This window comes from Oncorhynchus keta, unplaced genomic scaffold (assembly GCF_023373465.1).
Source record: "Oncorhynchus keta strain PuntledgeMale-10-30-2019 unplaced genomic scaffold, Oket_V2 Un_contig_5916_pilon_pilon, whole genome shotgun sequence".
In the NCBI taxonomy this organism is placed as follows: domain Eukaryota; kingdom Metazoa; phylum Chordata; class Actinopteri; order Salmoniformes; family Salmonidae; genus Oncorhynchus; species Oncorhynchus keta.
This window is the reverse complement of record NW_026288583.1, coordinates 1,369,917-1,397,235: the sequence shown is the minus strand read 5'-3', so window position 1 is coordinate 1,397,235 and position 27,319 is coordinate 1,369,917. Positions and strand designations below refer to the sequence as shown.

The window sequence follows — 27,319 nt, the reverse complement described above, 5'->3', positions numbered from 1 at the left end:
TGTTGGAGATTTGGGCTAATCAGCATGTATTTTGCATCCGACTCATTGAAGTAGAAGTTCTCGTCCAAATTGAGGTTAGTGATAGCTGTTCTGATGTCCAGACACTCTTTTCAGTCATAGGAAACGATGGTAGAAACATTATGGGCAGGAGCCCATAAAATGTCCCCTATTCTCTCCCGCGCCATGTTTGCGTGTGTGTGTGTGTGTCGTTGACCCATGTATTGAGAGGAAATGGAATGAAAGGAATAGGGACTAAATGCATTTTGATCAACATTGAGGGAACAATTGAGGGAACAATGACCCTAGGACCAGTGAAAGTGTGTGAACATTTGTGTAAGTACACGCGTGTTCATACATGTACGCGTGCATCATGGTGTTGGTGAGCTAGTGGCCCCAGTGATACAGTGATGATTGGGTCAGTAAGGGCAGACCTGCCCAGCATGGCACAGAGCAGGAAGTAGGGCAAGGGAGATTATATGGCTGCTACACATTTCCCCCGATCTCCTGGGCTACATGACGCTCTGATGGAGAGGTGATGAGGAGGTGGCAGGGGGTGTGGGAACATGTGTTTGGGCAGGGGGAGAAAGTGTATATTCTGTGTGTATGTATGTTTGTGTGTGTGTGTGTGTGTACCAGTAGGGAACAGCTCCAGAGAGAGATACAGGACCATGCTGCCACACTGCAGCAACCGTCTCCAGCCAAGCGCTAAAAGATGACATCACCAGCTCAAGGGAACTGTGTGTGTTTGTGTGTTCAGAAGGAAACTGTGACACTGTTAAAAAAAATTGGCTTAATCAAAACATCTCTGAGCAGGAACAGACCCAATGGAACAAACAGACCCGTTTTCAGACTGTCCCTTTGCTTCCTACTCTCCTGTTAGATTTAAACCCAGCTGCATAGTCAACGAATCCCATCCCATCACTTCACCTGAGCCTCTGCATCCAGGCAACTGCTTGACGTCCGCGGCCGTAATCAAATCATTTACCAACAATTGAAAAAAACAAAATTAAATGTGCCTGCAACAATTTGATGTCGGGTGAAAATGAATAACCACTGTGAATTGGATCAGATGGCTCCCAGAAGATACTGAAAGCTCTGATCTCTCCCTTCTTCAAAACCAGATGGGCTTTATTGAATTTAGCCCTGATTTCATAGGATCCAGAGAGCATAATACACATTGCAAGATACTCTCTTTACAAGTAACCTATGACATTCAACACATTTTAGCGAACCCACAGTACTTTAATAGCGGTTCCCAAACGTTCAACCCAAGCTTGAACAGTAACCCACTGGACCATTTGGTCCTAACCAGCCATTTTTGAAACACTGGTGTAAAGCACAGACTCACATATTGCACTGATTGTAAGTGGCTCTAGATAAGAGCTTCTACTAAATTACTAAAATGCAAATGTGACAGTGGTGATGTGTGGTTGTCTCACCTAGCTATCTTAAGAGGAATGCACTAACTGTAAGTCATTCTGGATAAGAGTGTCTGCTAAATGACTCAAATGTTAATTAAAGTGGAACTGACAGCGTTTTAGCAACATGAAATTAAAATCGTTCAAATACACACCCAGGAAGACTTTTTTTTTTTTTTTACATTTTATGACAAGCGAGCACTTAGATATGGTAATTTTCAACTTTTCATAAATTCATTGAATGTTTGGGATTGACGTATAGTCAGTAATTTCTGAATAAATAAAACATCTGTCTTGTCCAGGACCAGAGTTTAGGCAGACCGGTGCACCCTAACCAATCAGAACTACAGTAGGCCTAAATAAGCCATTTGCCACACGGGCCCTGCCATCATTCACCTTGAACTGGACTGTGTGTTTACAGGCAGTAGCAACAGCGCGACTTTAGATCTTTAGAACGCATTCGCCAAAAGCCCCAAAATACACCTGAATGGATTTCTCCTCTTACATTTAGAAATTTCACAGTCCTATTGATCAAACAACCATAAATAGGTAGGCTCTCTCCCCCTCATTTGCCTATGCACATCAACAACAAGATCAACAAATAATGCTAGCCAAAGCGAGATAAGCTCAAATCTAACTAGAGAAAATTAGATAAACCCTCAAAGTTTTTAAGCTAGTTGGCCGTCAAAATTGCATTGAAACAATGGGGAACAGTAGCCTGCTCATCCTTCTGCAGCTTGCCTGTTTTTGGAACTTGCCTTCCTGGCAGCCAATTTGATCGATACATTTGATTGACAACCAGTGCTTGACTTGGACTGAAATAGGTGGCAGTACTCATTGTTGGTGCTGGTACTGTTTATATTTAGGTGCAGGAGCTCCACAATACTTTTGAGCTAATATTCTATAGAGATGCAGGAGCTCAAGCAGTAGAACATTTGAGGTGTCGGTACTCAGCTCCAGTGAGCTCCTGCCCAAGTCATGCACGGTTGACAGCTAACCGATAGGCTAACTGTGGATAACAGTCATTCAAGTTCAGCATCGGTAGCAATTCACAATTCTTGCTAGCTAACCAACTCTGGAGCCCTGTCAGAGGGAACACCAGGTTATTGGTCAACTCCCTGACCAAAGCCCTTCTCCCTCGATTACTCAGTTTAGCCGGGCGGCCAACTCTAGGACGAGTCTAGGTGGGCCCAAACTTCTTCCATATAAGAATGATGGCCTCTGTTTTCTTGGGGACCTTCAATGCTGCAGAAATATTTTGGTACCCAGATCTGTGCCTCGACACAATCCTTCTTACGGACAATTCCTTCGACCTCATGGCTTGGTTTCTGCTCGGACATGCTCTGTCAACTGTGGGACCTTATATAGACAGGTGTGTGCCTTTCCAAATCATGTCCAATCATTTGAATTTACCACAGCTGAACTCCAATCAAGCTGTAAAGACATCGAGGATGATCAATGTAAACAGGATGCACCTGAGCTCAATTTCGAGTCTCATAGCAAAGGGTCTGAATACTTATGTAAATAAGGTATTTCTGTTTTTATTTGAATACATTTGGAAACATTTCTAAAAACCTGTTTTTGCTTTGTCATTATGGGGTATTGTGTGTAGATTGATAAGAACAATTTTTTATTTAATCCATTTTAGAATAAGGCTGTAACGTAACAAAATGTGGAAAAATCAAGGGGTCTGAATACTTTCCGAATGCACTGTATATTAATCATGCTTTGAACTGCATCCATCTATTCTGCCAACAATGCCTTTATGTAAGTTATGACATTCTGAGTCAAATAAAACCTATTTCTAAAACCTCTTATAAAGTTGGTTTTGAAGCATAAACTGGGAACATGATATTTTTTCTAATGATATTTGTTTCATATCTGCAAAGTTGTTAAAACCCTGTAAGTTCCACTTGAATGTAAATGTACATATTGCAGCAGTCTCACCTCTTTGAGGCAGCCCATGAAGTTGTTGCTGACAGGAGACCCAGGCAGGTCGGCGGTGCTGGGGCTTCCACCCACGTAGAAGAAGTCATCTGAGCCCAGCATGGTGTAGTCCTCCTGGGTATACCCCGTGGTCGTCAGGATACCGTCAACTGATATCGTCACCTAGACAACGGGAAGAACCAGGAAGGAGAAAGTCCACTCATGACCATCTTGGGTTTTGGGGGAGAAAGGAGGGTACGGGGGTCAGGGTGTAGGCAGAGGTTTATGCTCAGGTTAATCTAACAGGGACTAGGTTTTTGTCTCGATATTGTGTCTTAGTAATGCTCGCTAGTGTAATGACTTCAAGTGTGTGGCCCAGTCCCACAACCTGGACCATGTCATTGGATTCATCTGTGTTTCTGTCATGTACGTCAACTCTTACGCTCAACCAGGGCAGATAAAGAAAATATTCCCACTGACATATTTAATTTAACTTTGATGCAAGTTAGTAAATGAGGTTTCTTTGGGGATTTGACATTTGGTTAGACTTGAAGGGTTAGTAGGATGCCAACAACACCAAGGATAAATTGATTGTGCTCGTTTTAGTTTGAGTTGATATATGGATAGTGGAGACATTGACAAGCATGCACAAAAAGGGATGTGCTGCTAATTCTACATATGAACAAGCCATGAGTATCATAGCCATGTTGTAGTTAGTTATTTTCTTAATAACAAGATGAGTTGAGTGAATGGGGTGCTAAACACAAAGCAAGGTCTAACCTCTAAGTCAGCTGGATGGAGCATGCCAAAGCCCAATCACTACACAATCAGACCACACCAAAAGCCATGATAGGGGGGGTTATCAAGGGAGGTGTAGCATCAGAATCGCCACTTCTATAAACATTCACCACACACAAATGACAGCGTGAATGGCAGGTGAGTTCAGTGTTAGTTAGGCAGGTTATTGGGAAAGCAAGGGATGAGGATAGTGTGAGATCGAAGGGAAGGGTGGAGAAGTTTAGGCATGCCATGCGCCACTGTGTACTGGAAACAACTGTCAGAGCTCCCATTGGTGAACCTTTGGGTTTTCTTTCCTCTTTTTTTGTAGTTGTAGTTGTGGAAAGCTTCTGGCAGTTTGGTCGACAGTCATCGGCCAAAACATAGGGAATGCAAAGGAGGTTTTAGTCAAACAGTAAGCCCTAAAGAAAGACTTGATTTGGAGGGCTTTGGAATAGAGAGGAAGAAGTTGTAGAAAGGAAAGCAGAAGAGGAGAGAAGCTAGTGTGAGAAAAAGAAAGATGAACGATAGAATCAAATCATGAACGATGGAGGGAGAGAATCCAATATAAAGAAAGCCAAGAAATACCAACCCCATTTCCACATTTTTTTGACAATGGTGTCTAGAATGAAGAGTCAAAGAAAAAGGAAGAGGGGAAGGAAGGAAGGAGCACACGGCAAACCCCAAAAAAAGGAAAATTGGAATGATATCTACCAGACAATGGAGTTTGTTTACCATAGCGTGTCCAATGCCTGATTGCTTTGAGGAAAAGGGGGAAGAAAGGAAATTAAATAGTGAACAGAGGGGTTGTTAATAAAAAATAAAAAATAAATTAAATTAATAAACAATGATGAAGAGTTAAGGTGTTGTTAGTACAATAGCTGGTTAGGCAACAGTTAGTAGGACAATGATTCATTCCATGAGTGGTTAGTTCTGATTTTCTACAAAAGCTTGTTCTCGGGAAAAGAGAGAGAGAGAGAGAGAGAGAGAGAGAGAGAGGGTGATTGAGAGAGACAGAGAGAAAGAGAGAAATAGCTAAGAAAAATAAATAGAGAGAAAGTGGGTAACAGAGAAAAAGGGAAATATTTTATGGCATAGAGCTCAATTTGAAATCCAGAGTATTCCATAGGTAGGGGGATGAACCTTGAGTTGACCTTGATGAAGTGATGACATAACATACATACTTACATAGAATATCAACCTGGTTTAGATTCCAAAGAGCTGCTCGACTTTCCCATGAGATAATGCTCCTTTAAAAGAAACACCCTTCCCAGATTGCGTAATTAGCTGTATGGAATGTAACTAGCTAGACTTCATACAGCACCTTCACAAAAGCATCCATTTCAGCTTTGAGCTTACTCCTAAACTGAGTAGAGATCAGATTAAAAACACTACTAAAGTAGCAATATGAAAACGTTTCCAATGAAATGTCAGAGACAACATTTCGCATTATTGTATTTTACAAAAAATATAAATATAATTTGTAATATATTATTAGAACTGTAGGAAAACCATTACTTATCCTTACATAGTTGAAATCCTAGTCTATCTTGCCTAGAGCCAGAACCCACCCTCCATCAACTCTCACTGAGGATGTGGAAGGGAACAGGACCTTGACTATTAGAATATTTTGTATTGCAGGTTTGTGGGCGATTTTACAGCTAAACAGAGATCAGTCTGGGGTAAACAGGAGTCGTCGTGGTTGGCTGAAGTTTCTCCCTGCCAGCACCCACAATAAGACGTGAAGGAGGGAGGGGGGAGAGGGGAGAGAGAGAGGATTGTCGGGGTGGACCGAAGAAACAGTGGACCGAAGAAAATCAGACCAGAAATTGGTGTTCTTGGAATTCAGAACATATGGAGAAAATGAATAGGGGAAAGTAGGTCAAAGTAGGCATGAAATAAACCATGTCTTTAGGAAATAGTAAGTCAAGGGGGTTAAAAATAGAGACAGTCTTGAAAAAAACTAAATTAAAGACAACTGTCAAAATTATTGTGAACTTTCTCATTTATGAAACGGACCAAAAAAACTACAAGAACAGGAGAATGTATAACGCATTGGGAACTGTCGAATCTATTTAAGACGAACAAAATATATGGGTCTTCTACCTATCCTATAGTATCAGTTGACCTGAATGTCCTGAATATATCTGCATGTTTGCACACGTTATGTGTCAGCACCACAGTGCTGTCCACTCTCACCCTCCCTAGCCACTATTACCTGTCTCAGGTTGCGCGTGACCTTGACGTCGTGCCAGGTGTTGTCGTTGAACTTCCCGTTGACGGGCTCTACGATGGCCTCGAAGGCCCCTGACCCCAGGTTGATGACCAGGCTCACCGCCCCGTCCTTCAGGGCCAGGTTGACGTAGTCTGCCGACTTCCCCGTGTGGAGGATCAGGCCGTTGCGCTGCCACGTCTTGAAGGAGAGCGTGATCTCGTCGCTGCTGCTCTGGATGGGGTTCTGGGACAGGTCGTAACAGAAGTACTCGGAGCCGCGGAACGTGGCCACGTTCTCCTCCCGTGCTGCAATGGAGAACGGACAGCGGAGAACAGGTGTTTAGAACCCAATGATAAAGAGAAACCAAAGAGAAAAAGGAGAGGTTAGAACCTAATATAGAACGCACAACTGAGAACCGAGAGTATTTTATTTGAACGAAGACTCTCCAGATACCTAGGACATTTAACGATGTACTCAAGACACAGTAAAAGCACCACCAGCACACACTTAGGGAGGTACATGAAAAAGGACCATTACAGACACCAATAACACTGAGGAGATATGGGATAGACTGGGTCTCAGGGCAGTGTGACCATCAAATATAATTGGAGAGTGTCATGCACAGCTATTGTCAAACATCATCAGAAGCCTAATCTCACCACTTGAATTTGTATTTCTTATGAAATGGCAGGCCTGTTATGCTTTAAATTCGATAAAAGGTAGGAGAGAGAAAAGGAGCGAGAGGAGCGAGAGTGAGAGCGAGCAAGAGAGAGAGAGTGTGAGAGAGAGAGAGGAAGAATGTGAGAATGTGTGTGTGAGAGAGAAAGAGAGAGAGAGAGACTAGAGCAGAGGAGAGAAGGCATCAATGCCAGCTGAGAGAAAGAAAAAAAAGAAAGCGAGAGGGAAAGACAGAGGACAGAGAGAGATTGAGACAAAAGGAAAGAGAGACAGGGACAGGAGAGAGTGAAGGGAGTGAAACACGGCGATAAAGTCAGAGGACAGAGAGAGAAAGAATAAAACAAAAGAAAAGAAAGAGAGAGTGAAAGGCTAGCGAGAATGAAAGAAATAGGGTGGGGAGGAGGGAAGAGAAGGGAAGAAGAGGGGGGGGGGAGTGCAGTAGGGGCACTTATCTGTGAGATCATCTTCAATTAGCTCTCTGTCTGCTAAGTGAAGTGAAGCTGGGAGTGTGTGGGTTTAGCCAAGGCCAGGCGGAATTTATCAGAGCCAGCCAGTGCTTGCCGTCTCCGGCTCTGGGCTACAACATGTGCTCTGCATACTCAATAAGGCCCCGGTCGACACAAAATGGCTTCCGTCTTTCATTCTCGGAATACAGCGGCTACAGCGTCTTCAGGCCTCATTCCCTCAAAAGGAATCCATTCCACAGTGAAAATGGCACTTTCACCTATGCATTGTGTGTGAGGTCTGGTAATATGAAGGCATAGCTCAGGTCCAGAGCTGCTAGGGCAGGTCCAGGAGAGTGTCCTTTGACCTCACAATAGGTTAACTATCAGGTTGAGCCAGAGTGAACCTTCACATTTACCTTAAGCACACTTTCCTGTATTAATTAGACCTGGTTCAAATATACCGTGCTTGGTTAAGCTTGAAGTTTGAGGACTGTCCACTGGTTCTAGTGTACTAGGCAAACTAAAAAAAATGCAACTCGAGTCTCCAAAAGTATTTGATAAATGTATTTACCAGACGTCTGATGTACACATTGGACGCTCTAACCGTATGGCCTTCTATGAATGTTGAAGCAGGGATGTTGACAAGAGAAGACCACTACATCATGAGTTACAGTGGCATTCCTCCAGCTGTTACGCGGCAGCAAACTCTTCCAGTACTTATCTTAATTCACAGAGTAAATACACCATTGTGTTAGACATGGCACTTTGGCACACCGATTTGGCACCAAACAATAAACAACATCCATTATTAAATGTACTCTCCTCGAGGCTACATCCAGTATCTTGTGATGGGTGCAGCAACACGCTAGTCTGGAGAAAAGGGGACGTTGTCACTTGCATTCAAATAATGTAGAAACATACACTTGCACAAGTTGGTTCAAAGCTATTATATCAATGGTCCACCTGACTTAACCAATCACAAACTGATTAGCCAAGCAAACACTACCCACAACCCCCCGCCCATCTTATCTCCAGGTCGGCCAGGCAACCTGACATCACAGATACCACCGCACCTCCTAACGCCTCTCCTGATAGGTTCCTGTGATCAATGATTCATTAACACAGGTATTGTTTTAACTAAAGACTGGGCCAGACCAGATGTTAGAGCTCATCCATTACCTCCATACTGCTCAATACTTAATGAGCAGAGCAGGGGGGAACCACCCGGAGCTAAGAGGCTGTCTCCACTACTGAGAGGTAGGGAAGGGACAGAAAGACAGGGGAGACAGGGATACCAGCTTGGGTAATACACACTGAGGGAGATAAAGTCTGGGTTTATGTGAGACACAGTATGGGATTATGTGAGGGAGGGAGGTGAGTTGGAACATAGTCTGGGTTTATGTGACGGAGGGAGGCGAGTTGGAACATAGTCTGGGGTTATGTGAGGGAGGGAGGGAGTTGGAACATAGTCTGGGGTTATGTGAGGGAGGGAGGCGAGTTGGAACATAGTCTGGGCTTATGTGAGGGAGGGAGGTGAGTTGAGACAGTCTGGGGTTATGTAAGTGAGGGAGTTGAGTTGGAACATAGTCTGGGTTTATGTGAGGGAGGGAGGTGAGTTGGAACATAGTCTGGGTTTATGTGAGGGAGGGAGGCGAGTTGGAACATAGTCTGGGCTTATGTGAGGGAGGGAGTTGGAACATAGTCTGGGTTTATGTGAGAGAGGCAGATGGGTTGGAACATAGTCTGGGCTTATGTGAGGGAGGGAGGTGAGTTGAGACAGTCTGGGGTTATGTAAGTGAGGGAGTTGAGTTGGAACATAGTCTGGGGTTATGTGAGGGAGGGAGGCGAGTTGGAACATAGTCTAGGGTTATGTGAGGGAGGGAGGCGAGTTGGAACATAGTCTGGGGTTATGTGAGGGAGGGAGGTGAGTTGGAACATAGTCTGGGCTTATGTGAGGGAGGGAGTTGGAACATAGTCTGGGTTTATGTGAGAGAGGAAGATGTGTTGGAACATAGTCTGGGGTTATGTGAGGGAGGGAGGCGAGTTGGAACATAGTCTGGGTTTATGTGAGAGAGGAAGATGTGTTGGAACATAGTCTGGGCTTAAGTGAGGGAGGGAGGTGAGTTGAGACAGTCTGGGGTTATGTAAGTGAGGGAGTTGAGTTGGAACATAGTCTGGGGTTATGTGAGGGAGGGAGGCGAGTTGGAACATAGTCTGGGGTTATGTGAGGGAGGGAGGCGAGTTGGAACATAGTCTGGGGTTATGTGAGGGAGGGAGGTGAGTTGGAACATAGTCTGGGCTTATGTGAGGGAGGGAGTTGGAACATAGTCTGGGTTTATGTGAGAGAGGCAGATGTGTTGGAACATAGTCTGGGCTTATGTGAGGGAGGGAGGTGAGTTGAGACAGTCTGGGGTTATGTAAGTGAGGGAGTTGAGTTGGAACATAGTCTGGGGTTATGTGAGGGAGGGAGGCGAGTTGGAACATAGTCTGGGGTTATGTGAGGGAGGGAGGTGAGTTGGAACATAGTCTGGGGTTATGTGAGGGAGGGAGGTGAGTTGGAACATAGTCTGGGGTTATGTGAGGGAGGGAGGCGAGTTGGAACATAGTCTGGGCTTATGTGAGGGAGGGAGTTGGAACATAGTCTGGGTTTATGTGAGAGAGGCAGATGTGTTGGAACATAGTCTGGGGTTATGTGAGGGAGGGAGGCGAGTTGGAACATAGTCTGGGTTTATGTGAGAGAGGAAGATGTGTTGGAACATAGTCTGGGCTTAAGTGAGGGGGAGGGAGGTGAGTTGAGACAGTCTGGGGTTATGTAAGTGAGGGAGTTGAGTTGGAACATAGTCTGGGGTTATGTGAGGGAGGGAGGCGAGTTAGAACATAGTCTGGGGTTATGTGAGGGAGGGAGGCGAGTTGGAACATAGTCTGGGGTTATGTGAGGGAGGGAGGCGAGTTGGAACATAGTCTGGGGTTATGTGAGGGAGGGAGGCGAGTTGGAACATAGTCTGGGGTTATGTGAGGGAGGGAGGTGAGTTGGAACATAGTCTGGGGTTATGTGAGGGAGGGAGGCGAGTTGGAACATAGTCTGGGCTTATGTGAGGGAGGGAGGTGAGTTGAGACAGTCTGGGGTTATGTAAGTTATGTGAGGGAGGGAGGTAGTCTGGGGTTGAGAGGAGGCAGTCTGGGGTTATGTGAGGGAGGGAGGTGAGGGAACATAGTCTGGGGTTATGTGAAGGGAGGCAACATAGTCTGGGGTTATGTGAGGGAGGGAGGTGAGTTGGAACAGTCTGGGCTTATGTGAGGAGGGAGGCGAGTTGGAACATAGTCTGGGGTTATGTGAGGGAGGGAGTTGGAACATAGTCTGGATGTGACAGATGGGTTGGAACATAGTCTGGGCTTATGTGAGGGAGGGAGGTGAGTTGGAAGTCTGGGGTTATGTAAGTGAGGGAGTTGAGTTGGAACATCTGGGGTTATGTGAGGGAGGGAGGTGAGTTGGAACATAGTCTGGGCTTATGTGAGGGAGGGAGTTGGAACATAGTCTGGGTTTATGTGAGAGAGGAAGATGTGTTGGAACATAGTCTGGGGTTATGTGAGGGAGGGAGGCGAGTTGGAACATAGTCTGGGTTTATGTGAGAGAGGAAGATGTGTTGGAACATAGTCTGGGCTTAAGTGAGGGAGGGAGGTGAGTTGAGACAGTCTGGGGTTATGTAAGTGAGGGAGTTGAGTTGGAACATAGTCTGGGGTTATGTGAGGGAGGGAGGCGAGTTGGAACATAGTCTGGGGTTATGTGAGGGAGGGAGGCGAGTTGGAACATAGTCTGGGGTTATGTGAGGGAGGGAGGTGAGTTGGAACATAGTCTGGGCTTATGTGAGGGAGGGAGTTGGAACATAGTCTGGGTTTATGTGAGAGAGGAAGATGTGTTGGAACATAGTCTGGGCTTATGTGAGGGAGGGAGGTGAGTTGAGACAGTCTGGGGTTATGTAAGTGAGGGAGTTGAGTTGGAACATAGTCTGGGGTTATGTGAGGGAGGGAGGCGAGTTGGAACATAGTCTAGGGTTATGTGAGGGAGGGAAGCGAGTTGGAACATAGTCTGGGGTTATGTGAGGGGAGGGAGGCGAGTTGGAACATAGTCTGGGGTTATGTGAGGGAGGGAGGTGAGTTGGAACATAGTCTGGGCTTATGTGAGGGAGGGAGTTGGAACATAGTCTGGGTTTATGTGAGAGAGGAAGATGTGTTGGAACATAGTCTGGGGTTATGTGAGGGAGGGAGGCGAGTTGGAACATAGTCTGGGTTTATGTGAGAGAGGAAGATGTGTTGGAACATAGTCTGGGCTTAAGTGAGGGAGGGAGGTGAGTTGAGACAGTCTGGGGTTATGTAAGTGAGGGAGTTGAGTTGGAACATAGTCTGGGGTTATGTGAGGGAGGGAGGCGAGTTGGAACATAGTCTGGGGTTATGTGAGGGAGGGAGGCGAGTTGGAACATAGTCTGGGGTTATGTGAGGGAGGGAGGTGAGTTGGAACATAGTCTGGGGTTATGTGAGGGAGGGAGGCGAGTTGGAACATAGTCTGGGGTTATGTGAGGGAGGGAGGTGAGTTGGAACATAGTCTGGGGTTATGTGAGGGAGGGAGGTGAGTTGGAACATAGTCTGGGCTTATGTGAGGGAGGGAGGTGAGTTGAGACAGTCTGGGGTTATGTAAGTGAGGGAGTTGAGTTGGAACATAGTCTGGGGTTATGTGAGGGAGGAAGGCGAGTTGGAACATAGTCTGGGGTTATGTGAGGGAGGGAGGTGAGTTGGAACATAGTCTGGGGTTATGTGAGGAGGGAGGTGAGTTGGAACATAGTCTGGGGTTATGTGAGGGAGGGAGGCGAGTTGGAACATAGTCTGGGTTTATGTGAGGGAGGGAGGTGAGTTGGAACAGTCTGGGCTTATGTGAGGGAGGGAGGCGAGTTGGAACATAGTCTGGGCTTATGTGAGGGAGGGAGTTGGAACATAGTCTGGGTTTATGTGAGAGAGGCAGATGGGTTGGAACATAGTCTGGGCTTATGTGAGGGAGGGAGGTGAGTTGAGACAGTCTGGGGTTATGTAAGTGAGGGAGTTGAGTTGGAACATAGTCTGGGGTTATGTGAGGGAGGGAGGCGAGTTGGAACATAGTCTAGGGTTATGTGAGGGGGAGGGAGGCGAGTTGGAACATAGTCTGGGGTTATGTGAGGGAGGGAGGTGAGTTGGAACATAGTCTGGGCTTATGTGAGGGAGGGAGTTGGAACATAGTCTGGGTTTATGTGAGAGAGGAAGATGTGTTGGAACATAGTCTGGGGTTATGTGAGGGAGGGAGGCGAGTTGGAACATAGTCTGGGTTTATGTGAGAGAGGAAGATGTGTTGGAACATAGTCTGGGCTTAAGTGAGGGAGGGAGGTGAGTTGAGACAGTCTGGGGTTATGTAAGTGAGGGAGTTGAGTTGGAACATAGTCTGGGGTTATGTGAGGGAGGGAGGCGAGTTGGAACATAGTCTGGGGTTATGTGAGGGAGGGAGGGAGGCGAGTTGGAACATAGTCTGGGGTTATGTGAGGGAGGGAGGTGAGTTGGAACATAGTCTGGGCTTATGTGAGGGAGGGAGTTGGAACATAGTCTGGGTTTATGTGAGAGAGGAAGATGTGTTGGAACATAGTCTGGGCTTATGTGAGGGAGGGAGGTGAGTTGAGACAGTCTGGGGTTATGTAAGTGAGGGAGTTGAGTTGGAACATAGTCTGGGTTTATGTGAGGGAGGGAGGTGAGTTGGAACATAGTCTGGGGTTATGTGAGGGAGGGAGGTGAGTTGGAACATAGTCTGGGGTTATGTGAGGGAGGGAGGCGAGTTGGAACATAGTCTGGGCTTATGTGAGGGAGGGAGTTGGAACATAGTCTGGGTTTATGTGAGAGAGGCAGATGTGTTGGAACATAGTCTGGGGTTATGTGAGGGAGGGAGGTGAGTTGGAACATAGTCTGGGCTTATGTGAGGGAGGGAGTTGGAACATAGTCTGGGTTTATGTGAGAGAGGCAGATGTGTTGGAACATAGTCTGGGCTTATGTGAGGGAGGGAGTTGGAACATAGTCTGGGTTTATGTGAGAGAGGAAGATGTGTTGGAACATAGTCTGGGGTTATGTGAGGGAGGGAGGCGAGTTGGAACATAGTCTGGGGTTATGTGAGGGAGGGAGGCGAGTTGGAACATAGTCTGGGCTTATGTGAGGGAGGGAGGTGAGTTGAGACAGTCTGGGGTTATGTGAGGGAGGGAGGTGTGCTGTACTGTAGAGATACATACTAGTTCAGGGAATACATTGCAGAATTCATTCGGACGAGGGAACACACTTTGATTTGGTTGGAAGAGGGAGATTAATGGGGAACGAATACAAGCTTGTTTTAACGAGAGTGCATACATAACGAGAGGCCGTATCATCTCATGTTAGCTGTATGAGAGAGGAAGGACAAAGATATATTAGTCAGTCTGTAATAGAAAAAACCCACCACAGCTCAGATGACATCCGCTCAGTTCAAAGAAAGTTTAGTTTAACTTTCAGAGTTTCCGTTCTTCTCCCCCAGGCTTAGTGGAATGAAGTGAACCCTCTCTCTAACTCAAACACCGCCCCCCAGGCACCCCACCACCTCTCCCATCCACCTCTCCATGGCCCACTGCTGGCTAAACAAGCTTTGTCTGTGTGCATGGGTAATGTGAAGCCATATGGGTAAGCCAGGGGGACCACAGAGCTTTGCCCATAGGAGCTAAAATGCAGGCAGGCAGGCAGGCAGGCAGACAGACAGACAGACAGACAGGCAGGCAGGCAGGCAGGCAGGCAGGCAGGCAGGCAGGCAGGCAGGCAGGCAGACAGACAGACAGACAGACAGACAGACAGACAGACAGACAGACAGACAGACAGACAGACAGACAGACAGACAGACATGGGTTAGACAGACAGACATGGGTATCAACTATCCAAGCTAGCTTTGGACCAATATTGTAATTTAACGTTTCAGTTCCTTCGGAAAGCACTCAAACAATAAAAAAACAGAAACAGAAATACCTTATTTACATAAGTATTCAGACCTTTTGCTATGAGACTCGAAATTGAGCTCAGGTGCATCCTGCTTCCATTGATCATCCTTGAGTTGTTTCTACAACTTGTTTGGAGTCCACCTGTGGTAAATTGAATTGATTGGACATGATCTGGAAAGGCACACACCTGTCTATAAAAGCCCACACAGTTCACACTGCATGTCAAAAACCAAACCATGAGGTCAAAGGAATTGTCCGTAGAGTTCCGAGACAGGATTATGTCGAGGCACAGATCTAGGGAAGAGTACCAAAACATTTCTGCAGCATTGAAGGTCCCCAACAACACAGTGGCCTCTATCAATTCTTACATGGAAGAAGTTTGGAACCACCAAAACTCTTCATAGAGCTGGTTGCCCAGCCGAACTTCTTGGTCTTGGAGGTGACCAAGAACCCGATGGTCACTCTGTGGGGATGGGAGAACCTTTCAGAAGGACAACCATCACTGCAGCGCTCCACCAATCAGGCCTTTATGGTAGAGTGGCCAGATGGAAGCCACTCCTCAGTAAAAGGCACACGACAGCCCGCTTGGAGTTTGCCAAAAAGCACCTAGACTATCAGACCATGAGAAACAAGATTCTCTGGTCTGATGAAACCAAGATTGAACTCTTTGGCCTGAATGCCAAGCGACACGTCTGGAGGAAACCTGGCACCATCCCTACGGTGAAGCATGGTGGTGGCAGCATCATGCTGTGGGGATGTTTTCAGTGACAGGGACTGTGAGATGAGTCAGGTTCCAGGAAAAGATGAACGGAGCAAAGTACAGAGAGATCCTTGGTTAAAACCTGCTCCAGAGTGCTGAGGACCTCAGACTGGGTTGAAAGTTCACCTTCCAACAGAACAACACTAAGCACACAGCCAAGACAATGCAGGAGTGGCTTCAGGACAAGTCTCTGAATGGCCTTGAGTGTCCCAGCCACAGCCCGGACTTGAACCCAGTCTAACATCTCTGGAGAGACCTGAAAATAGCTGTGCAGCAACACTCCCTATCCAACCTGACAGAGCTTGAGAGGAGAAGAATGGGAGAAACTCCCCAAATACAGGTGTGCCAAGCTTGTAGCGTCCTACCCATGAAGACTTGAGGCTATAATCGATGCCAAAGGTGCTTCAACAAACTTCTAATTAAAGGGTCTGAATACTTATGTAAATGTGATATAATTTAAATAAATTATCAAAAATGTCTAAAAACCTGTTTTTGCTTTATCATTATGGGGTAGTGTGTGTAGATTGAGGGAAAATAACAATTGAACAATTTTAGAACAAATGTGGAAAAAGTCAAGGGGTCTGAATACTTTCCGAAGGCACTGTAGACACAAACACATATGTAGTTTGTGTGCTAGGTGGCCATTTAACATTCCAAGATGGTTGCAAGACCAGGAGGCTACACAGGAAGGACGGACTAAAGCCAGCAAGATAGAGATTGGGCTAGAGATCCCCTGGGTTTTTAATAGCTATAACAATTGTACTGAAATATGGAATTAAGGAATAGGCCAAGAATATCTTAATAAGTAATATGTATGGAGTGGAGGGTGCTTTATGGTGCAGTAATGATTTTTACAGTCTCCATAAGCCTTTCCTATATAACAAGGGGGATGGATGAGACTGGATGAGACCTGGCAGGGGTCATACGGAAAAAATGTCTGAGAAGAAGAACGGCAGAAGAAAGAAGTTATGGCTCCACTATATCTTGTCTGTTTTAGGGTGTGAGAACTGCACCGCCACCCGGTTGGGTAAGGCTTCTCAAAAATGTCTCCTAGAAAAAAAGTTGAATTTTGAAAAAGAGGCTCAGCTTCAACTCAACTTTGCTTTAACTTCAACCATTATTGATTGAACTTGTTGATCGGTCGGGGAGTTCTCTGGGATGGATTCCCAAGTCTAAAACAGCTGATGGAACTAAAAACCCGTCTGTCTGTAGCCTCAAACCAGACAGGTCGACTCTTGACCCTCAAACACGGGATTTCTGCCTCACTGGATTAAAGAAACGCACAGTCGCGTAAAACCTTTCGAGTGTGTCTAGAAGGGTCTACTGACTGACTAAAATGACAGCCCACCACAGACTGTGATAAATGACTACAATAGCCCTGATGAATTAATAATATGGATTGTTTTAAATAAAACATTAATGAAATGACTGGCTTCAGTGACACCGTAGTAATGGTTTTAGTTCAAAAAGTGAATCTGTGATGAATAAGTCATTGCCCATAAATAATCTAGACACAAAATGATTTATGACAAATTCGCTGAATATTTCCCTGGATTAAGGCTCTTTGGTCAGAGCAGTAGCTATAAATCAGAGTTTAGAGCATCACTTTGTGCTGTTCTGTATCTATCTTCCTCTATGTTGCTGGTGAACTCATGGCTAGGGAGAGGGTCTGATTTAATGTACTGAGGAGCATCAGCGAGTAATATCCTATATCAGCATCTCTCTCCAATGACACTCTCTTCTTCTTATGTTCTATCCCTCTGCTCTCACTCCCTCTCTCTGTGCACATTCTTGAGTCTAGGGCCCTGCTGCATTTCTCGTTGCGCTCCAGTGACTCGCTCCTCCCCTTTGCACGTTTTAGCAAGCACCATTGGCTCTCCCTCCACGTTGTTTTCTACCTTTCTCTGCCTCTCTACCTTTCCCTCCCTATTCCCCTTACCTCCTTCTCCCATCATATCTCCCTTTTCCACTACATTTTCCTGTTTCCTGCCTTCCTCCCCTTCCTTCATCAAGGTCTCTTGTGAAAAAGAGATTGTATCTCAATGAGACTAACCTGGATAAATAAAATCTTCTCCTCTACCTTTTCACTCTCCCGTGATCTCTTTCCTTCTCTCACAGCCTCCCTCCCTTCATTTCCTTGCCTCTCTGTAATACCAGGTGGACAGCTTGTGTGAAATTAACCTGGGGTTCCCTGTGAGAAAAGCAGAAAACACAGGGGATCATTTCTCCCTGCATTAGCATAATTGACACACACATACACCCTCACATGAAGGTATAGTTTACACAATTTCTCTCTGTTCTCCCTCATACTGTATAACACAACACATCAAGAGACTTCACTGACCGTAAGAGGCCTCATTGCGGACGTGTGTGTGTGTGTGTGTGTGTGTGTGTGTGTGTGTGTGTGTGTGTGTGTGTGTGTGTGTGTGTGTGTGTGTGTGTGTGTGTGTGTGTGTGTGTGTGTGTGTGTGTGTGTGTGTGTGTGTGTGTGTGTGTGTGTGTGTTCTTTCCATCCACAGCCCACCGGTTCTAAAAGAGTTTTACTGTTCACTATGAGTATTTTATATATAACGATGGTTCAGGGATGTTGAGGGCGGTAAAATCAGACAATAATTTAAAAGAACCTCTCCGATGATGACTAGTACTGTGTGTGTGTGTGTGTGTGTGTGTGTGTGTGTGTGTGTGTGTGTGTGTGTGTGTGTGTGTGTGTGTGTGTGTGTGTGTGTGTGTGTGTGTGTGTGTGTGTGTGTGTGTGTGTGTGTGTGTGTGTGTGTGTGTGTGCTTTTGCTCTTTATATCTTTCGAATTTGAATTCCAAGAAAGGTTTTGGAAAAATAATGGTTCAATAAAATGTTGTTGTTTCCTTCAACTGTAAGTACATTTTTAAAGGGATAGTTCACCCAAATTACAAAATTAATGGTTTCCCTGCTTAGGTTTTATTTACCTGGTCACTGTTTAAAATTCAGACTTTTGTGGCACAATCCAATGCAAGTCAATGTTATCCATATATTAGGATGTTGGTGCTTCATCTCCAAACCATCTATAAGTAACTTCATTGAGTTAGAAGCATTTTCTTTTGTTGATACTTTGGGATGATTTGGACACGAAGCTCGAAAATGCCTCCTATTCTCTCCTTTCCTCTCCACCTGTATAGATTAATCCTAAAAGCCTTTTCTCTCCAGGAAACCTCCAGATTGTTCATTAAGAGGAGCATATTTCATTGACAATGAGCCATGCTTAATTCAACAGGAGCATAGCTCATTTCATTCAGAAACAAAAATCTGGACAAAAATTCACAGGGTCTTCGTTTGAGCCGGATGTGCAGTTGAATTACCGTAATTCGAAAAGGTTAGATCAAAAGACACAGGAGCGGGGAATCGTGAGATAATGTTGGCGCGAGCACACAAACGTAGTATTATAAAATCCACCCACACCACACAAAATGCAACACACATGCACTTGCACAGAAACACACACCCCACACATTTTGTCGGAGGCGTTATCAGCAGGGTGGATCTGGCCTGAGACCAGGCGAAAGCGTCGAGGAATTCCAGGGTTGACCATCTGGCAGCCTTATTCAACACAGAGTGACACAGAGAAGGAAACAAGCAACAAGCCTAGGACCGGGCCTAGGCAGGTCCCTTCATATTCAACAAAACAAACCCACTACAACATTACAACACTCCACTTTCTCTCTCTCTCCCCTCTCTCTCTCACACACACACTCTCTGCCTCACCTGACAAGGACACCTTACGTGGAAACAGATTGCTTAGCAAATGGGGGAATGATTCATACGAGCTCGGTATTGTTAATCAGAATAAAAGTGTTATTCACAGAGGGCTGAAAATAAATGACGTAACATGCAGGATAGAGAGGACCAGAGGGAAAGATGGAATGAGAGAGAGAGAGAGAGAGAGAGAGAGAGAGAGAGAGAGAGAGGGCGGGGGAGGAAAAAGGAGGAGGACGAGAGAGGGATAGAAGAAAAAGAGGAAAGAGAGAAGCTGATTGAGATATTTCACTCTATAATCATGTGTAATGCCAATTCTCGACTCCCTCCCTACCAGTGGTGTATCAAATCAGGGCGTTCGCCCACGCTACCACAACATGCAGAAGTAATACGGGAAAAGCCTTATGAGGCATTCAAACTCAAAATGGTGTCTTTCTTTCTCCCATCCACATTAAGCTCCACTACGTCAGTATGGGCCACTTTGTTGCAAAAAGACAAGAAGACATGACAATCTGGGGAAGAGTGCAGCCTCTCGAAGAAACAACGAGGATGTGGATTATCCATTTACGGCCCTCTCCCTCCATCCCGCCCTCTGAAAATTGTTATTCCATTTTGTGGAAGCTGCGGGTGACTGTTTAAAGCCGTCTCTCCCGCCATCCACTGGAAGCAATTTCATACCCAGCTAATTTGAATTTGATAGCTCTTTTTGATCTCTGGCATTAGCTATATTTCATGAATTCTCTCATCTTTTCAATTACAGGTAACGTTATGGCTGAGGTGCACAGAGAGAGAGAGAGAGAGAGAGAGCGAGAGAGAGAGAGAGAGAGAGAGAGAGAGTGACCACGGCCTCCCCTGAAATCTGATCGGCCACCCCAGATAGGTCGCCTCTGAATATGTAGATCGTTTTGACCAAGACGCACACCGACAGAAAGACTCAATCTCACTGGAGAAAGAATCCGAGCGAATGAAACAGCGCCCCATCGGTCTGTGTAGTCCATGTATCTGATGCTGTCTGGCCCGAAATAATATATCATGTCATATTATTTTTGGACAGACAGCATCAGATACATGGACTACAGATACCACGACAGAAGGGCGTTGTTTGCCTGGCACGGATGCTTCCTCTAGTGAAATACCGTAAAACTGAAATGAATAGCCAGGCATTTATTTGCTTAAATCACTGAACACAACAGGCACTTATTAGAGACATGGTTCTATTTGAGCTAGGCGTCCATTTCCTTAATGCACACAGTTTTTGCTCATTTGCATAGTTAATTGTTTAATTCCAGCATTTGAATTACATTTCTTAATTTCCTGCACTAATGTGTTATTATTTACACACTGTTTCACGTTTCTCTTGTCTTAGTAAGCCTCCATTTTTTTGTTTTTTTACTTTTCCTGACAGAATAATTATTCTCCTCTTTGACTGTGCATTTTTGGCAGTTCTGACTTTCACCAATAGAGGGCGCTCAGATTATTTTCAAGGGGTCTGTACTCTTGAAGTTGTTGACTGTTTTTGTGCTTGTCAGTTAGCTAGCAGTTCTCAGCTGTTAGGAGCCAATGGCTAGCAGTTTCTTAGTGGTGATAAAAACAGATGATTGCCTTCATTTCTTTTTTCATACACTAAATGATTCAATGTAACCAATCAAATATTAAGCCTTGTAAATGATTCAGTGTAATTCATAGTAACCTCACAGATACACACGAATGACAAAATCATTTCGTGTTGTTAACATTCTCAGGGAAGCCTAGCTTCCCTTGACATTCATGAATACACTCCACTTTGTAGGCTTACTGTTAACACACAAATGGTGTTTGTAATAGACGTCCCTTTCCATTCAAACAGCACAGGTGCACAGTGCTGGATTTATTTTGAAGCAGACGAAAGTGCACAGGTGACCTACTTAGCCTACTTTTTGAAGTGATTTATTTGATAATCAGATGAAAACATCACGACTGGTTGTGTGCAAGACATATTAAAATGTTAAATGATATGTCTTAAAGCCAATAAAAGCAATTCATGCAGGCGCATGCACACATTGTAGGTCCTGTCGAAAGAAAATTGACCCCCGAATGTCACGGTATAATTTGCACTCTGGATGGCCGTTTCAAGTGAATTTAATGCTGTATGCTAATACCCTTATATAAAATCCTGACCTTGAATGCAAACACTAATGCCTTTTGGAATTTATTTATGATTTATTTGAAAAGGGAAATGTACAAAACCTGAAGCATTAAATGCACTGAACTGTCATAATTATATTGAACAAATTAGATTAAAGTGGCAATCAGCAGTAGAAACAATAACAAAGTATTCTCTCTGCCCCTGTTTTGGTAAAAAGCTGAGGGATGGGGCTGGGGAACTGTAACCTCTGTAGATGCAAGGACTAATCATTCAAATGCTAGTTTTATCTTCTATATACCCACCTCTCTATTTGAGGCCCAGCTCATTGCCTTATTTGACAGTAATACAATCACACTGCATGTCCCAAAAAAGTATTTATAAATGAATACCAGAAAAACAAAAAAAGGTTAAATTGCCCACATATAAATGATTTTACATGAACTAGCTCAGAACATGACACACAACATGTATTCTGGGGTGCAGATGCTTCTTTTGCTTGTGGGAGGAGATTATATCCCACACAAAGGAGTGATTACATGGTAGAATGAGCTCCATATTAAAACATGATCACCTTTCACCAGAGCTCAGGTGGGAACAATCATGGCTAGATGTTACTGCAATTATACCAATTACAAAACTGAGGCGAAGGACATATCTAGTAGCAAATCATTTGCATTTGATAAAAGAGTTTTCGGGCCTCAGCACTCAGAGAGCAAGAGAAATGCGCTATTTCAATCTATGCCAATACATAGGCCTACAGAATTTTGTGCATTTTAGCCTAATGTTCTAATTATTTGCCTCTCTCTCTCTCTCTCTCTCTCTCAAGCTGAGGTAGTATTGTGACATGTCTGTCTGTGTGAGAGGAGAGGGCCGCCCTGCTCTACAGTCATTTCCTCTAATGGGGAGAGGCAAAGGCCATATAATCGCCACGAAAATAGAGAGAAAAGAAACAAGACACAGCATCAAAGAAGAGCAAAAAGAGAGGGATGGGCTTCTCATCCATTTCTCAGACACAGCGAAAATAATGACTGTCATTTTAGCAGATAGAGGGAAGAGAGGATGAGAGGAGAGAAGGGTTTTAGGAGAAGGATGAGAGCAAGCCAAGATGGATGATAGCGGAATTGTCCAATGAGGCGAAAGAGAGATAACCATCAGTAATTTCAGGCGCTCAGACGGATATTCATTTGTTACCGGGCTTGACCAATGGAGCGTCCCGTTGTCGGAACCAAGCGGCTCCACGGAATGGAGTGAGGGAGGAAAGAAGGACGATGAAGAGAACGACGAGTGGAGGGGAGGAGGAGGGAAGGAGCACATGTCCTTGTTGAAAGGGGTGTGGGGAATTATCTGTCGCCATTTTGACTGCATCCATCGAGTGTGTAGGTAGCAAAGAGAATAGCTATTGCCAGAGCTATCATAACCCACTTCAGACACGTTTAATATTGTTTAATATCACCCTTAGAGAGACGCATCGGGGTACAGGGAGATGAGCTTAGTACAGTCTATCCCTGATAACATGACGAACAGCAACGCTGTGTAATTGACTATGACACCCGTACAAGTGCATGCTAATAGCACATAGAGAAATCACATACTAAACAATACCATATACAGTAATCCCTGGTAGGAGTCGGACAGCCACACAATAGGACATTGAACACGTACTTTCAAAAACATAATTTCTTCAGTCTAGACTGAGCAATGAATGTAAAATGCATTTCACACATTCTACAGTGTACATTTGGGTACTACAGTGTGTTAGAACAAATACATTCACTTTGTTGTTTGAATTCGATTCATCCTATTTCATAGTCTTTAAGGCCATTAACCGATAGGCCTACATTTCATAGTCTTTAAGGCCATTAACCGATAGGCCTACATTTCATAGTCTTTAAGGCCATTAACCGATAGGCCTACATTTCATAGTCTTTAAGGCCATTAACCGATAGGCATACATTTCATAGTCTTTAAGGCCATTAACCGATAGGCCTACATTTCATAATCTTTAAGGCCATTAACCAATAGGCATACATGTCATAGTCTTTAAGGCCATTAACCGATAGACCTATATTTCATAGTCTTTAAGGCCATTAACCGATAGGCCTGTTTTTCATAGTCTTTAAGGCCATTAACCGATAGGCCTACATTTCATAGTCTTTAAGGCCATTAACTGATAGGCCTATATTTCATAGTCTTTAAGGCCATTAACCGATAGGCCTACATTTCATAGTCTTTAAGGCCATTAACCGATAGGCCTACATTTCATAATCTTTAAGGCCATTAACCAATAGGCATACATGTCATAGTCTTTAAGGCCATTAACCGATAGACCTATATTTCATAGTCTTTAAGGCCATTAACCGATAGGCCTACATTTCATAATCTTTAAGGCCATTAACCAATAGGCATACATGTCATAGTCTTTAAGGCCATTAACCGATAGGCCTATATTTCATAGTCTTTAAGGCCATTAACCGATAGGCCTACATTTCATAGTCTTTAAGGCCATTAACCGATAGGCCTACATTTCATAATCTTTAAGGCCATTAACCAATAGGCATACATGTCATAGTCTTTAAGGCCATTAACCGATAGACCTATATTTCATAGTCTTTAAGGCCATTAACCGATAGGCCTGTTTTTCATAGTCTTTAAGGCCATTAACCGATAGGCCTACATTTCATAGTCTTTAAGGCCATTAACTGATAGGCCTATATTTCATAGTCTTTAAGGCCATTAACCGATAGGCCTACATTTCATAGTCTTTAAGGCCATTAACTGATAGGCCTACATTTCATAGTCTTTAAGGCCATTAACCGATAGGCCTACAATTCATAGGTTTGACAACAAATAAATGGCAACTATGAATCAGTGCCTTTATCTCACTCTCCCAATATCAATCTTTTTTTGTCAAAAGAATAACAATATCCACAAACTGAAATGGTTTCCTCACATTCCTGATTATCAACCAGACCCTTTACCCATAGGCTCAGAGTCCTAGCTAGTTCATCCATGAGAGAGAGAGGGATGGAGGGAGTGGGGGGTACGGCACGGTGAATCTCCCCCGCGCCTGGTGCCTTCTGTCTGGGGCGGCGGTGTAGGCATAACTCCCGGAACTGAAGAAGCATGACAGGCCCTGGGTCCCGGGAGACTTTTCATTTACTCCCCAACATAATACAGGGTTATTGGCCATTATCTCTGCTGTCAGCGCCTGTGTAGATACCTAATGACGGGCCAGCCGATGCCTCCGCTCCCTCTGCCGTCGCTACAGCCACTACCGACGCACCGCTGCCATTTCTCAGCTGAGCAGCCGTTGCCTTGGCGACCGGGGAAAGTAACAACGTTTGGATGAGAAAGGGGAGAGGGTTGGAGGGAGTGGGGGTAGGGGTGGTAGGACAGCCCATAATTCTCCACTTGAAGAGGATAAGACAGGCGTTTAAAAAAGCGATGCCGAGCTCTCGTGATGCGTTCCATCCGAGCACCCCAACAGACAGTGGACTGACCGTCTCTAGAATCTACCTCCACCATTTCACATTTGCATCCCGCATGTTGAGGTAACCTACCTAGCATACATTAGGCCTATGGATGGTAGAAACAAGCAGGAAATTATTAAATTAACAATCAGTTTGTAGAGGTGCATTATCTAGGTTTCTGAGGCATGTCAATGCCATTTACTCAAAAGGTAATAGAAAAGACCAACTGGCAAGTGTCTTCACTGACTTTTTCCACCTGTGCCTGACTTATCCCAGAAACCCTAGGCCCACTCCAATTTGCATACCGCACCAACAGATCCACAGATGATGCAAACTCTACTGCACTCCACACTGCCCTTTCCCACCTGGACAAAAGGAACACCTATGTGAGAATACTATTCATTGACTAGCTCATAGTGCTCTCAAAGCTCATCACTAAGCTAAGGATCCTGGGACTAAACACCTACTTCCGCAACTGGATCCTGGACTTCCTGACAGGCCGCCCCCAGGTGGTAAGGGTGGGTAACAACACATCTGCCAATCTGATCCTCAACATGGGGGCCCCTCAGCGGTGTGTGCTCAGTCCCCTCCCGTACTCCCTGTTCACTCATGACCGCATGTCCAGGCACAACTTCAACACCATCATTAAGTTTGCCGATGACACAACAGTGGTAGGCCTGATCACCGACAACGATGAGACAGCCTGTAGGGAGGAGGTCAGAGACCTGGCCGTGTGGTGCCAGGACAACAACCTCTCCCTCAACGTGATCAAGACAAAGGAGATGATTGTGTGTACAGGAAAAGGAGGACCGAGCATTCTCATCGATGGGGCTGCAACTTCCCTGGTGTCCAAATCACCAACAAACTATCATTGTCCAAACACACCAAGACAGTCGTGAAGAGGGCACAACAAAGCCTATTCCCCCTCAGGAGACTGAAAATATTTGGCATGGGTCCTCAGATCCTCAAGAAGTTCTACAGCTGCACCATCGAGAGCATCCTGACTGGTTGCATCACTGCCTGGTATGGCAACTGCTCGGCCTCCAATCGCAAGGCACTGCAGTGGGTAGTGCGTACTGCACAGTATATCACTTGGGCCAAGATTCCTGCCATCCAGGACATAGACTGTTCTCTCTGCTACGGCACGGCAAGCGGTACCGGAGTCTATGTCCAAGAGGCTTCTTAGCAGCTTCTACCCCCAAGCCATAAGACTCCTGAACACTTAATCAAATGGTTACCCAGACTATTTGCATTGTCGTCGTCCCCCCCCCTTTCACTCTGCTGCTACTCTCTGTTTATCATCTATGCATAGTCACTTTAACTCTACCTACATGTACATATTACCTCGACTAACCAGTGTCCCCGCACATTGACTCTGTACCGGTACCCCCTGTATATAGCCTCGCAACTGTTATTTTACTGCTGCTCTTTAATTATTTTTTACTGTTATTTTTTATTTATCTATATTTTACTTAACACTAAAACTGCATTGTTGGTTAAGGGCTTGTAAGCATTTCACTGCGCATGTGACAAATACAATTTGAATTGATTTAGTCTGAATTGATACCAACATGACAGCTCGCTGCAAAGATAATGGGGATTGACACCAAATAGCCATCTCACTGCAAAAATAAAACAATCAAATAGACCTAGTAAATGAGATCGGAATGGCTTAAAACAAATGAATTGGGCTTCAAAACTCCATAGAGTATGAAGGAAATGGCTTGGCAACATTAACAAGACAGATTGGATGTTGTTGCTGATCTTCATAAGAGGACTTGACAATATCTGCAGCATCGACAGGCTAGCTTCAAGGACATGTCATTTACGTATGACAAGCTTTTCCGTATATGTGCATGCGTGTGTGCACGTGCATTCATGTCTTCTGGGCTTGATGTCGAGCAAGGATAAATGTGGCAATAAAGAGTCTTGATTTGGGATTTTTGTGAGAGTACTTAAATATGCTTTCCTCCACTTGAGCCAGCCTTTCATATATTTTGTCTTTTTGACAATTTAAAAAATATATATTTTTACAAAACGCATACACAGCAAAACTTTAAAATACCAGAATGGTATTACTTTAAACAACAACAAGTACCAGACATCAGTGGCTAAGGACAGACAGAGATGTAATCCTTTCCGAGCCAGCCTCCTTGTAAATGTGAAAAGACACAATTACATTCTGACAGGAGATCATCACCACATCAGGCCAGCTTCATCTAAATGTTAAACTAATTTACAGATGGGACATTCTGAATATTTGTCATTAATATGACTTGGTGTCAGGGGACACACATTTCAGCATGACAAGACCAGGATGTGACAGGGGTAGCGGAGAGTAGGGTAAGTTGAGCCAAAGGGTTAGTTGAGCCAGCCTGTCACGCCTTGGTCATTGTATTTTGTGTTTTCGATGTATATTTGTTCAGGCCAGGGTGTGACATGGGTTTATTGTGTTGTCGTATTGGGGTTTTTGTAGGCATTGGGATTGTGGTTGATTAGGGGTGTGTCTAGTTTAGGCTTGGCTGCCTGAGGCGGTTCTCAATCAGAGTCAGGTGATTCTTGTTGTCTCTGATAGGGAACCGTATTTAGGTAGCCTGGGTTTCACTGTGTATTTCGTGGGTGATTGTTCCTGTCTCTGTGTAGTGTTCACCAGATAGGCTGTATTAGGTTTTCACGTTCCGTTTGTTGTTTTTGTATTTATAAGTTATTTCATGTATCGTCATTTGTTTCATTAAAGACATGAGTAACCACCACG

General features: G+C 44.7%; 1 protein-coding gene across 1 annotated transcript in view; it reads right to left on the bottom strand.

The window, feature by feature from the left end:
* The window catches only part of LOC118362807 (neurexin-3a), a gene marked incomplete at its 3' end in the record, with an annotated part of 338,958 nt that overhangs the window by 228,232 nt on the left and 83,407 nt on the right, over positions 1–27,319 (bottom strand). Inside the window, exons 5-7 of the mRNA XM_052510632.1 lie at positions 6,340–6,641; positions 4,857–4,880; positions 3,366–3,527 (exon numbers count right to left, since the gene is read on the bottom strand). Of these exons, the coding sequence (XP_052366592.1) occupies positions 3,366–3,527; positions 4,857–4,880; positions 6,340–6,641 (488 nt within the window). The remainder of the gene's footprint in view (positions 1–3,365; positions 3,528–4,856; positions 4,881–6,339; positions 6,642–27,319) is intronic.